At 38.2% G+C, this 13328-nt stretch overlaps 1 protein-coding gene across 1 annotated transcript in view; it reads right to left on the bottom strand.

Moving 5' to 3' along the window:
• Nucleotides 1–8235, bottom strand: part of LOC108596500 (neurogenic protein mastermind) — a gene marked incomplete at its 3' end in the record, with an annotated part of 29508 nt that extends 21273 nt beyond the window's left edge. Inside the window, exon 1 of the mRNA XM_033293232.1 lies at nt 7726–8235. Within this exon, the coding sequence (XP_033149123.1) occupies nt 7726–7992 (267 nt within the window). The remainder of the gene's footprint in view (nt 1–7725) is intronic.
• Nucleotides 8236–13328: the final 5093 nt, after the last annotated feature.

Below are 13328 nucleotides of genomic sequence, written 5' to 3'. Positions count from 1 at the left end.
TTATTATGCTAGCTCAATACAAATTGACAGTATGTTAAAACTATTAACAGCATAAACAACATTATGTTAACATTTTATTTAAGTTTTTAACAAAATCTGTTAACAGCAACATGCTATCTCTATATAGCTTTGAAATTGTGAAATTATGTTGAACTAAATTATTTTATTTCAAAATTATTACAGCTCTGAGTTCATCCATCAATTTCTACAACTGTTAACAGCATAAGCAACATTATGTTAAAACAGTATTTTAGTCGAATATGTAATCTAACTAAAACTATAAAATTTGTAGCTCTTTATAGCTTTGCCTGCATTCTTAAATTTCTATCATTGTAAGCACTGTCAATGACTTTAAATCATTAGCATAATCTAGTTAACAGCAATCTGCTAGCTCAATATAGCTTTGAATTTACTCTTTATGTTTCTATAACTTTTAATAGCATCAATCGCATTATGTTGAACTAAATTATTCTATTTAAAAATCATCGCAGCTCTGAGTTCATCCATCAATTTCTACAACTGTTAACAGCATAAGCAACATAACGTTAACGCAGTATTTCTGTCTAATAAAAATTCTAACCAACAGCTTCGGCTGCATTCTTAAGTTTCTATATTGCAAGAACTGTTAATGACTAAATCATTAACATAATTTAGTTAACTATTTTCAATATTTCAATATAGCTTTGAATTTATTCTTTAGTTTCTATTCCTTTTAATAGCATCAACGTACTAAATTAGTCTAGTTAAAAATTATCATCATCAATTTCTACAACTGTTAACAACATAAGCAACATTACGTTAAAAAACAGTATTTCACTAAAAAATTTAATCTTACTAACAGTCAAATGTTAACAAATTTGTAGCTTTATATATCTTTAGATCTTAAGTTTCTAGCATTGTGAGAATTTAAATCATTAACATAATCGAATCTCAATATAGCTTTGAATTTACTCTTTAAGTTTCTATAACTTTTCATAGCATCAACGATATTATGTTAAACCAAATTATTCTAAATCAAAATCAACACAGCTTTGAGTTTCATTCAACAATTTCTACAACTGTTAACAGCATTATGTTAAAATTACATAAGCTAACTAACAAATTTGTAGCTTTTTATAGCATATTAATTTTCTAGCATTGTAAGAACTGTTAATTAACATAAGCTAGTTAACAGCAATATGCTGCACACATTTATATTAACAGCTCATGCATTTATGCTCAAGTGTTTGCCAATGTTAATAACAGCGCATAAAAGCTGAGCGAGCTATTGCTGCATTAAATCGAACTAGAAGTTGCTACTAAAGCTACGTTAAGCCCCACAAAAGCACACGCTGTTACCCAAGCTAAGCTAAGCTCAATTTTACATAGAATACTAACCAAAGCCATATAGCCTCTATATAACATTAATCCCACACACACACACGCACACACGCATACATATAAAGCGAGCTCATTGCTAGTAATCGACACTGGCAATGCCATCAAAATTGAAAGCAACGACGAGTGCAACAAGCACTAAATGCAACACCAACAGCAAAGATAGAAGGGGGTGGGGTTGGAGAAATGCCGCTGCACAATGTAACTACAGTCTACACACACGCATTTGAAGTTGGCCCAAACACCAAATGCCTTTTGACTCTTGACAGTGTCAGTGGCCAATCGAATTGGCATCAAAATTTTGCTGCTGCTGTTGTTGTTGCTGCTGTTGTTGTTGTTGTTGTGAGTGGGTTAAGGCTTAACTTTTAGTGACAACACTGTCAGCATTTATGATTGAGAAATTTGCGGTTAGTTAGACATGAGCAGCTTAGCATAGCCGCAAGTGCGTTAAATGCAGACTAATGTTTGAGCATTGGCATTTGGAATTTGTAGATGCGAGAGTTACGATTTCGGCAATTGCAATTTCAAGTCAATTTGCATTAGCTATGCTCAGCACATAATCCTAATAAATTCAGGCGTAGGTAAATAAGCTGAGGGCTACAAAAATGCTTAAGCTGCGAGTACAGCTGCCCACTGAGCAGAGAGAATTCATTTACTTTGAAGCATACAAATTTAATTAAATTAATTAGCTAAAAATGCTGAGAGTGAGACAGAGAGAGAGAGAGAATTTATTGCTACAGCCACAAACTGAAGCTGAAGCTGAGCAGAGAGCTTTAAAAGCTAAAACGATTTGTGGGTCGACGTCGTCAGCAGCAGCAGCAGCAGCAGCTAGGAGACTGCACAAGTATAAAAAAGAGGGTAAATAGGCGCATAGAAAATAAAAGTAAGTAGACACACACACACAAGCAAACACATACATATATATATGGCTTGCATACATATAGACAGCAACAACTTCAAAATGAGTTTATCGATTTTAAGGCAGCGGCAAGCGCAGGGTGTGTGCCTTGCTTGTTAGCTGTGAGTCGAGACTCAACGCTATATGCAACTTGCATGTGTGTGTGTGTCTATGTAGGGGAAAATAAGAACGCATAACAGCAGGGGAGGTAGCTAAAGAAGCAACAGCAGCAGCCTCATTCATTACAGCGCCAAGCGAGGGCTGCATGCTCCCCATTTAATTTGCCTGCAATTTTCAATAAATTCATACAGCAGCATAAATATGAAAAAAATATATATCAACATACATTTAAGGGTTAAAATTTATATACCCACAAATCTACAGTTAGTCGCACAGCAACGCCTTTGTCTTGTTTATTATTTGTGGCCTGACAGCAATTAAAATATGCAAGACAATAGAGCGTTCGAGCCAGAGAGCTTTGGCTGTCAATTAAAGCCAAGCCTAAGCCCCCCGAAAGCTTTTTCAAGTGCCTGCGCGCCGGCATTTTAAATGGCACAAAGTGCAACTGCAAATTGCATTATTAATATGCAATGAAATTTGCCAAACATCATAAATAAAAGATGTAAATTTTCAAATATGCGTACACAGTACCCACCCCCGCCCTCACTCTCTTCTCACTCGCTTTCTAGCGCAAGTTAACTACCCACAAAAAAAAGTAAGCGCATTGCTGCTCACTTTGCCCCCCCTCATGCAACTTATACGACATACAAAAGCCTTTGAAGTGCAACAGCAAACACACACACGTGTGCTTGTATGTGTGCATTATCCTATGGCAAAATCAACTTGGAGGGATGCTCTGTCAAAGCTTGAGGTCATGAGGCGTAACGAGCTGGCAGAAACTGACACCACTGTGCGCACAGTGGCTCGTTAACAATTTATTTGGAATTTCTTGACAAGGTACAGTCAGCTGTATTAGATTCGCTTACGTAATATTGCTATAATTATGAAGTGAGCTAATGATGCCAACTTTGCCTGAATTCTTTCCAACTCAAACTCGAACACGATTTATATGATAAGTTTTTGTACTGAATTCTACATTTAGTATCTATATATATATTGCTCTAATCAGCAAGTCAGCTAACTATTTCAACTTTTCGAAATTCTTTCTTGAAAAATGGAATATTTCGAACTTGAACTTATTTATTTAGTGATAAAGACTTGGAACTTCATTACAAGTATACTCAGCAGTATTAAATTTTGCATTTAGAATCCATATATATTGCTCTAATTATCAATTTAGCTAAGGATTTCATCTTTTTCGGAATTCTTTCTTAAAAGCATGCATATTTCGAATTTATTTAGTGTTTGAGATTTGGATTTTCAAAACAAGTATAGTCAGTTGTATTAGTTTGTTTGGATAGTTTTTATAATTTTGCTTTAATTATCATTTTTTATTTTATTTTTTTGGAATTCTTTCTTGAGAGATTGAATATTTCGAACTCGAACTTTTTGAGATTTGAATTTTTGTGACAAGTATAGCCAGATGTATTAGATTCTTCGCATAGTTTTCATAATTTAGATATGTTTATCAACGATTTCATCTTTTTCGGACTTCGTACTTGAAAGAATGAATATTTCGAACTCGAATTTATTTATTAAGTGTTTGATATTTGCATTTTCTTGACAAGTATAGTCAGCTGTATTGAATTCTACATTTAGAATACATATATTGCTATAAATTTAAATTCAGCTAACGATTTCAGCTTAACGGAATTCTTTCTTGAAGGATTGCATATTTCGAACTCGAACTTATTTGATTATTTGGATTTTCTTGACAAGTATAGTCAGCTGTATTAAATTTTACATTGCTATAGTTATCATTATTCGCAATTCTTTCGTGAACTCGAACTTTTTCGAACTCAAACTTATTTATAGTTTGTAGCGTCACTTTCTTATTCACTCCTCTTATTAACTACTTTTGGTAAGTTTTAAATCTTTATAGCTGCGGCATTAATGTTAAAGAACATATATCGTAAGTGCTCTGGCTCTGGCTTTTGCACATTTTGTCGAAAATGAATCGATTTTGGCTGAACCACCAACAGCAGCAACAGCAGAGCAAAAGCCACTCAACATTATTTCACAGCCAAAGCTCTTTTACACACAATTCAGTTGGGCCACCTTGCACACCCCGCAGCAGAATAAAAAAGAACGTTCAAGAAAAGACACAGCACGCAAAGGGTGTGCGCCCGCCGCCGCCGCCTGCAAGGTGCGTGAGGGACTTGGTGGTCAGGTTAAAAATATGGTAACGACTGTAGATTTTTGGGGGCGGTTACGGTTCGGCGGCGCTCGGCGCTTGGAGTCGCAGTCGGAGTCAGAGTTGAGATATGTGTGACGGTGGCTTGAAGATAAATGATGCAGTTTACAAAATTTGTACAAGGCAGCAGTTGGAAATGCATAAATTATGCACATTGATAGGTGCAGTATTTAAAGGCAGGACACGCCCAGCTAGGCGAACAACAAGACAAGACAGAGTAATTTGTACATTTATGCAAAGCAGTTGACAAAACCTTAAGCAAAACATGTTATCCGCAATTATCCGGTTAAATGCGCAGTTACAATGCCAGCTTAAAATTAACACAATATGCACATTATCCGCACTTATCCCTGCTTATCCGGTTAAAGACAAAACTGTCGCATGTTTATACAGCAATTTTTCCAAAGTTGTGAAACAATTTGTTGTGATTATTAACAATAATAACTCAAGCAACGCCCACCCGGGGGGCTAAAACTCAACCAGCTACAGTTGCATAGGTAAACACACAATACCGAAACTACTTACACGACAACAACTTTGGCTGAGCTTGAAACTATACGCCAATAATATGTTGTCACCTGTCAATCAAGACGGCAGCAGCAACAACAAACAATCGCACTCGAAGCAACGTCACGAACGGAATTGAAGTCGTGCATTGGTTAGGGGTAGGCTATAGGCTAAAGCTAAAAACAAGGCGGCTGAAGTTGCAGTAGGCGTGGCAAGGCAAGCGAACTGACGCTTTGACTGACGTCTGTCAGAAAATGCCACCACGTGAAGTGAAAATTGGCAAGCAACAACAACAACAACAACAACAAACAATGAAAACGCAACGCAGACGAAGCTAATAAAAACTAAAAAGTAAATAAAAAAGCAAAACACAACAAAAATTGCAACACGCGACTTTCCCAAATAAAAAACGCATTATAAACAATATGTTTTAGTTTTTGTTGTTGTTGCTGTTGCTTTTTATTGCTTTCTTGTTTTGCATGTTGCAACGTTGCTGGCTGGCAAACAACATTGGCCGCCAATTGTTGGCCGTAATTTGCAGTGATTTTCACTGCCAACCGCAGCAAGCAGAAGCGACACAACGCCAAGCGCCAAGCGCCATAGTAAAAGTTTTCCAATTGCAGACATAGCATAGAAAATGAAAAGTGAAAAGCCTTAAGTTAGATTGGGACCTCCTCTGGTGCCGGACCTCGAGCCGCAGCAAACAGAGTTAGTCATTAATTCATTTTTTTTAAGCTCTGCTTGGCTATCAGATTGAGCTTAACAGCTGCTAAAGAATTAATAAGCTGGCAAAGATTGAAAGCTGTTTGTATAAATAAATAGCAAATAATTAACAAGGTTAGCTCAACTGTACATTTAGTTAATAATGTCTGTCAATAAGCAAAACCCTTTTCACACATTAACATTATAAATAATACACATTAATTATGTTTAACCTTGGAAAGTGTAAATTTTGTGGCGTAAATATAATTGTTGCTATTAATAGAATTAAATATTGTAAATTGGTTGGATTAGCAACAAAAACAAGCAGATTAAGCAGCTTTGTAACTTACTATAATTATAGTTTGCGGTTTCGACCAACAACAACAAGTTCTAAGCTGCTTCAACGTACAATATATAAAACAATTAAACTAAAACAAAAGCTGATTCATGCATGCACAGGATGTGGACAAAATGTGGCCAATAGGCTTAGCCTAAACCAAAACTAAGAACAGTTTGTGATTAAAGCACAAATAGAAACGCAAGCATCTTGTAATTGCTAGCAACAATGGAGACGATAATGTTGCCGCTGCTGATGATGAAGTTGACTGTGTGTAAATTTGTGGCAATTACACGGGCCTGCTGCATTGCAACAGTTTGGACAATGATGCAGCAGCCCAGCAGCAGTGGCAGCCAAAACCAAATGAGAAACGAATGGCAGAACTAACAATTATATAAACTAGAGTTGCAATCCGTCAGTCAGTCAGTTATTCCGTTAGTCAGTCAGTCAATCAGCCCCAATGGCCAGTCGAGCGCCCATGATGCAAGCCTAACCAACTGAAACTGACTCGTACCAACGTTGGGAGACGACTTGGTGCTTGTGCTTGGGTTTGTGCTTTGGGTGTTTTCAAACGAGAAAAATCTTTGGCTTACAAAATAATTTTCAAGGTATTTAAAATGCATACAAGCCAAGGCATTGCCAGTTAGCTCTCTTTACAGCTTGTAGCGCTAGTGAAACCAAAATACTTGCGAGTAAATAAAGCAAGAAATATAATAAAATAAAACGCTGACCTCATTATTATTTTCATGTATGTAGCGCTGTCTATGTGTTTGTGTGTGTGTGTGTGCAGTCGACTCGTGCAGCAGCTCTAATATAGCGCCCAAAACATAATAATAAGCACAATGAGCAAACAGTCAGCGAGTGTACAGCAGCTACAGCGAGCGAGTGAAAGAGCTGCCAAAGTATCTGACAGATACATAGATGCGGCGGTATGTGACTGGCATCGCCAACGACAAAGCGACAGTAAAAACCAATTCCGAAACCCGGAATTGCACAAGTGCATGAAATTTACATGCACAGCTGATGAAATTCTACAGCAGATGAACACACAGAGCTATTGTCTTACAATAGAGCAAAGCGCTCCGCAGCGAAAATCTATCTTGATAAATTTATAAACAAAACATTTATCCGTGCTTATGCAAAGCATCCGCTTGCAACTGCAAGTTGATTTTAAATAGTTTTAAGCTTCAGCTGTTGTGAAAATCGTTATCCGAGCCTAGCCGTACCAATGCAAACTTTTCTAGAACTATGCGCTTACTCTTTAAGCTCTTAAAACTCATTTTAGTTACTAACATGTATAGCAATTCTTATCCGAGCTTATCCGCGCTTTTCCAGCACTATGCGCTTACTCTTCAGCCTCTAAAAACTCATTTTAGTTCATCCTATAGCTTAACTTGTATTATCCGAGCTTATCCGCGCTTTTCCAGCACTATCCGCTTACTATTTAAGCTCTAAAAACTCATTTTAGTTATTTCTAAGCCTTAAATTGTATTGCAATTTTTATCCGCGCTTATCCGCATTTATCCGCGCTTTTCCAGAACTTTGCGCTTACACTATTTAATTAAATAATAAGCAAACTGTTGCACTTACCACATGTACGCTGCTCTGCAGCTGTCCGGCTAGCATTGTTTGGGTCTGCTGTTGCGTCTCCGGCAATTTCTTTTCAGTCTTTTTGGCCGCACGCTTGTTCTTGCTCTCCAGAAAACGTTTTTGTAATGCACTTGTCTCCTGATTCTGTTGCTCGCAGACTGTGGTGAAGGCTTGCTCGTACCGCGGCACACAGTCCGTCTGCCGGCGGCGATAGGTTTCAATGCGTCGGCGCAGGCGCTCGACACTTGGCTGGAGTTTGGCGGGCATTCCATCAACGGATGTGTTGTTGCTGTTGTTGTTATTGTTGTTGCTGTTGTTGTTGTTGACGTTGTTGGGTCCGTTGCCTGTTGCTGCAGACGTAAGGCTGCCAGCTCCGTTGCCGCCAGCGACAAGGCCGCCGACAATTCCGCCTGTTGCTCCCAGGTTGGCATTGTAGGGCGAGTGTTGCTGCTGCTGTTGCTGCTGCTGCTGCTGTTGTTGTTGTCGCTGTTGTTGCTGTTGTACTTGTATCTGCTGCTGTTGCTGCGCCTGTGCATTGTGTTGCAGCTGCAATTGCTGTTGCTGCTGCAGATGTATGCCCAAATTTTGTTGCTGCAAATGTTGCTGATGCAGTTGGAGATTCAAATGTTGCTGTTGTTGTTGTTGTTGCTGCTGCTGGGCGACGGCGGCTGCTTGGCTGGCGCTCTGGAACACTGGCAGGCCGCCCGCATCCATAAATGCGTCCGTGGTGAGGCTTTGGCTTGGGCTCGTTGCTTCGCGGCTCTCGTCCTCCGTCTGCGGCAAACGCTGACAGCGACGAAATCACGAAGAAACAAGACGACAAACGACAGCCAAAAACACAAGCTTTGTGTTTTTTTTGTTCTTTTATAAGCTGCTGCTGCTGCTGCTTTGCTTTGTATGTGTTGGTGCTGCTGTTCTACTGTTTGGCAGTTTGTATTTTAAATTATGCAATTTTTATGGAATTTTTTGTTGGCAGCATAATGGCAAAATATAGAAGAGATTTTACTGCGCTTCAAGTGGCGGGACGTGAGGCAAGAGACAGCAATAGGAATTTGCAATAGACATGGTTGCCTGTAAATAAACAAACGAAAATAATTAGTATTAAGTATACGTCAAAGAAATTAAAATATAGCCAATTATCAATAGCTTATTGTTTACTTAATAAATCATGCATTTATTTCTTAAATAGAATTTCGGTATTATCAGTCTAACTGATAAGCTATCACTCAAATCTCAAATAAATCGCAACTATAAGCAACTGTTGTTGTTGTTGTTAGTTGGGCCAACTATAAACTTTTGTGCCAAATTTTTTACAGCTTGTGAAGTTCAAATTGTCGATAAGACACGGACGTTACATATGAGGTATAGCTAAAAAAAAGTTAGAATAATAATAAGAGCTGCTACGTGCTTACAAGCAGCTCACACACACACACACAAACACATAGAAAAAAAAATGCAAAATAGAACAGAAAAGTCAACGCTATATAATTTAGTTTTAGCCATGGCAAATGCTGATAAAAATGCATCCGTAACTCAAGCTGGCAACAACAACGGCCAGAGCGCGTTCAATAACAAACAATAATTACGCACAACAACAACAACAAACAACAACAACAAAAACAGTGAAAAATAATAACAACTGATTAAAGACATTAATCGCTTCGCGCGACTTGTTTCGCGTTTGTGTGCGCGCCCGCTCTGAAGACAAAAAAAATATATAAAAATAAAAGCACTGAAAATTACTGACAAAAGGCTGAACTGGCCAGCACGCGGTCTGCTGAATGAATGAATGCATGACAAACTGACTGACGAACTGCGCGCGCTCTTGGCTTGCTGTGTGGAGTCAACTCTCAACTCAACTCCCCAACGCTGTTCAACAGACGTTCGAGTCGTTTCAGTTCAGTTGGAATATACTTTGGAGCCCATGCAACCAGCAACCAGCAACCAGCGTATATGTTTGAGTTGTATGTGTGGCAACAACAAGCAGCGGAGGCGCAAATGAGCAAACCTTTTGCAACTTATGCCTAATGTGGCACGTGAACACAGGTACAGCTAAGCTAAGAAAAAGGGGCAGCGCCCGTTGACTCAAAATTAAGCTGTAAACAAAACTGGTTTGCAGGCTTAAAGCCAACAAAAATTCGTCGTCGCCCTTCGCCTTCACAGTGGTACAAATATTTATAAAAGTTAATAAGCTTTTAAATATGTTCTTTACAAATAATACATTTTATTTAAACTTGCAATATGTGTTTGACATTTTGAGCAACTGTCCCCGCTCCACTGTGCGACGTTTGAAGATCGAACGAGCGACTCGCATACAAACGAACGGCGGTTTGGCCGAACCCAAGAACAGGCGCCCAGCAGCAACAACAAGTTGCAGTGTAGCTTCGTGCAAAAAGAGAGCAACAGCATATAACTGCAAACAACACTGCGCAAATAGCCTGAGCAGCAATAATTATATAAACTAGCCACAAAATTGGTAGAATAAATAAATATAAAAATTGTTATTTAATATATAAATTATTAAATTAATGTTGCCATTCAATACTTAAGCTAACTTTACATATTTTATTAAATGTGCTGCATTTTTAATTTTTCACTGTGTAAATAAACTCTTTCGCACTCATACTCTCCCTCTCTCTGTCTTCTTCGCTCACTCTTGTTGTCTCTCATGCTGGCAGCGAACCGACGAGACGAGTGTCAACAAACGAGAGCGAGCGAGTTTATTATTTGTTGCGCGTGTATGAGTGAGAGAGCGTAAGCATTGTTTACATTTCACATTGGTTCTGTATTGGTTGCCACCCACCAAAAATAAAGAAAAAGGTCAAATTCAAAAGCAAAGTGCGCTCAAATTTTTAGTAGACGCAGCAACATCCACAAATTTTGTAAGCTTCTAATTTAGTATATACGCAATTTTATCACCTCTTTTGTTTTATTAGCAACTGAGGCGCGCGCAACAATCGATGCAAATTGTAAGCCGTGACGTCATTACAGCGTTAGTCTAAGGTACAGTTTGTTACTCTAACAATTTTATGAGCTCGCTTTGCTTTTAATTAAATTGCGCGACTGCTGGCAAAGTAAATCTTTTGCTGAAATTAGCATTATTTATGGGCTTAGCTTTAGCAATCGATAAGACATCAAATTGTCGTGCCGTAAAATTTTTTTATTAGAGAGCGCGCATCATGTACAAAAACTTTACATATGAATAAAATATTTTATTTTATTTAATTATTCATTGAATAATAATATTTGCATGTAAAGCAAATTCTCAGCACAAAATATTTACACTTACAACAAAGATTACAAGAGAGCGCGACACATAAAAAAAACTCTTCAAACAGCACTCGCAAACATAAACAGCTCAACAAGCGAGTGAGAAGGCAGGCAGACAAAAGAAACAAAGAGAGGGCGAGGGCGCGTTGTACTAAAAAGAGAGTGTGAGGAGGAGAGCGAGCGTTTTTAACAGCGCTATGCGCTGTTACTTAACAGTGTGCCGACGGCATATAAAAATTGTAAAATCGGCGCAAAATACAACAAAAATCAACGCGCACAGTGGACACAAACAAATTAAACTTAAAATTATGCTTTAAGCTACAATACATGCTAATACCAAGATCAATAGGCGTCTGTTTGAGCTGTATAAATAAATAATGGAAAATTTTCAAGTACGCGCTGCAACGCTGCCCCACTGTAAATATAGTCCACTGTGCAACGGTGACTTTTTAAGGCAAAACGACGGCGACTTTACGTCGCGCGTCTATCGCAAAAACGAACAGGCGGACAGCAAGAAATGTAAGCAGCTTAATAAATATTTTTCTAGCGAGAATGAGAGAGAGTCCCCAACTAAAAGCGTACATGTGTGTGTGAGTATTGGTGTGTGAGCATGGCTGTCTGTCTGTATGTGTGTGTTTGAATGCCTGCATTTGTTTTTATTTTATGTTTGAGCAGCAGCAGCAACAGCAAGCGCTGAAGTATGAAACTGAATTTGTATTAAGCATACGACATGTTAGTTTATAAATTATATACTTTAAATCAGTATATAATATTAATTATATAGCTACAGTTCTTAACATAACACAGTAGCTTATTTAATTGTAAATTTATGTAACAGCTGTTTATATTAATTGCGCTAGCTTAGCTCAAATTTCCATTTGAGTTTAATTAAAACAACAGACCCTAGAACGCTTTTCACACTCACACACTGAGACGCGCATCTATGTGTTGCAACATTTAGTGGCAGGCAACATCTCTGCTGGCAGCCATGTGCTGCTTGGGCTGTTGGCCCATGCAAAAACGACGTCAAACAAAATGGTGCCGTCGCTAACGACAACCGACAAAAAGTCAATTTTATCGGAATCTAACAGGCAGCGAGCAAACAGGCAATGCGAAATGCAAAAACAACGAGCAATCGGAAAAGCGGAAAACCAAACTGGTGTGGGGCAAAAGCGGGTCTGGAGCAAAAAGCTGCAGCTCTCAGTGGCATTCTATGCGCCACTCTGTGCGCCTAATCCAAATTGCGAGAAAGATCCGCTTTTCGAGCTAGTTCGTATTCGCACAACAGCCTCAAACGCAAATGTTGCTACCAAAATGTTGATACCAAATCCAAATAGCGAACCCAACATCAGTCATGTGCGAAGGTCCGCATCAGACTGAGACTGAGAGAGCGTAACACGCGAGAGAAAAGCTCGCGACTCAGAGCGTGGCACTGAGCAGAGAGAGAGAGAGAGCGTGCGAGCGAGTTGGGGGTGGGCTTGGGTTGAGTGAGTTGAGTTCGCTTGGAGTGTGTACAATAATGTGAAGAGGTGTCTATCTCACCGCAGCTTCTTCGCTAGCTACATATGTATCTAACACAGCAATTAGCTTAATTGTCTCAGGCTGTTGCTGTTGCTATTGCTATTGCTATTGCTGTACTCCTGCGAGGGTGGCCCAAGAAATCCGCATAAATATGAAAGTTTCTGTGCTACAGCATAATTTAATAAAATTTAAATTGAAATGAAATAATTGAGTAATATTTGAAAGCAAGAGAACATATAGAAAGATAATTTTCGAATCCGCATACACTTTGTAATTTATTTACATTATGTAAAACCCTAAAACCCAAACCTTAAAACCCTAAGAGTTATATTTCATTATTTCACATCTCCTCATTGATATTTATCCAAATTTTAACGCCATATGTCAACTGAACTATTTAGAGCAACTATCAGAATGAGTCGACCTCAAAAATATTCTGCGAATTTTATCATAAAATTTGTACTCATATCAAAAGCTAATTTATTTCCGGAAATTCTGTTAATCATTTAAATAAATACGTAAACGAGTAAAATTCTTAAGCCCTTCTTAAGTCAAAAAATTACATTTTACTGGAGAGAGTATATTCTGATTTTTTTCTGGTGTCACCCTAAGCAAAGTCAAAAATTGAATTCATTATATCTTTACAACTAGAGCGAATATCATTATAATATCTAAGCAGATAATGAGTGACTAAGTTTAAAATAACTTTGCATCAAAATCTCAATATCAATAAAAAAGTAACATACGATACTATCGCGGAAATGCGTCGATATCCGCACACAAATAGAAATTAACACAGAATTTAAACTGAG

Source organism: Drosophila busckii, chromosome 2R (genome assembly GCF_011750605.1).
Source record: "Drosophila busckii strain San Diego stock center, stock number 13000-0081.31 chromosome 2R, ASM1175060v1, whole genome shotgun sequence".
NCBI classification, from domain to species: domain Eukaryota; kingdom Metazoa; phylum Arthropoda; class Insecta; order Diptera; family Drosophilidae; genus Drosophila; species Drosophila busckii.
The sequence above is the reverse complement of the archived record's forward strand: the minus strand, read 5'-3'. Positions and strand labels throughout refer to the sequence as shown.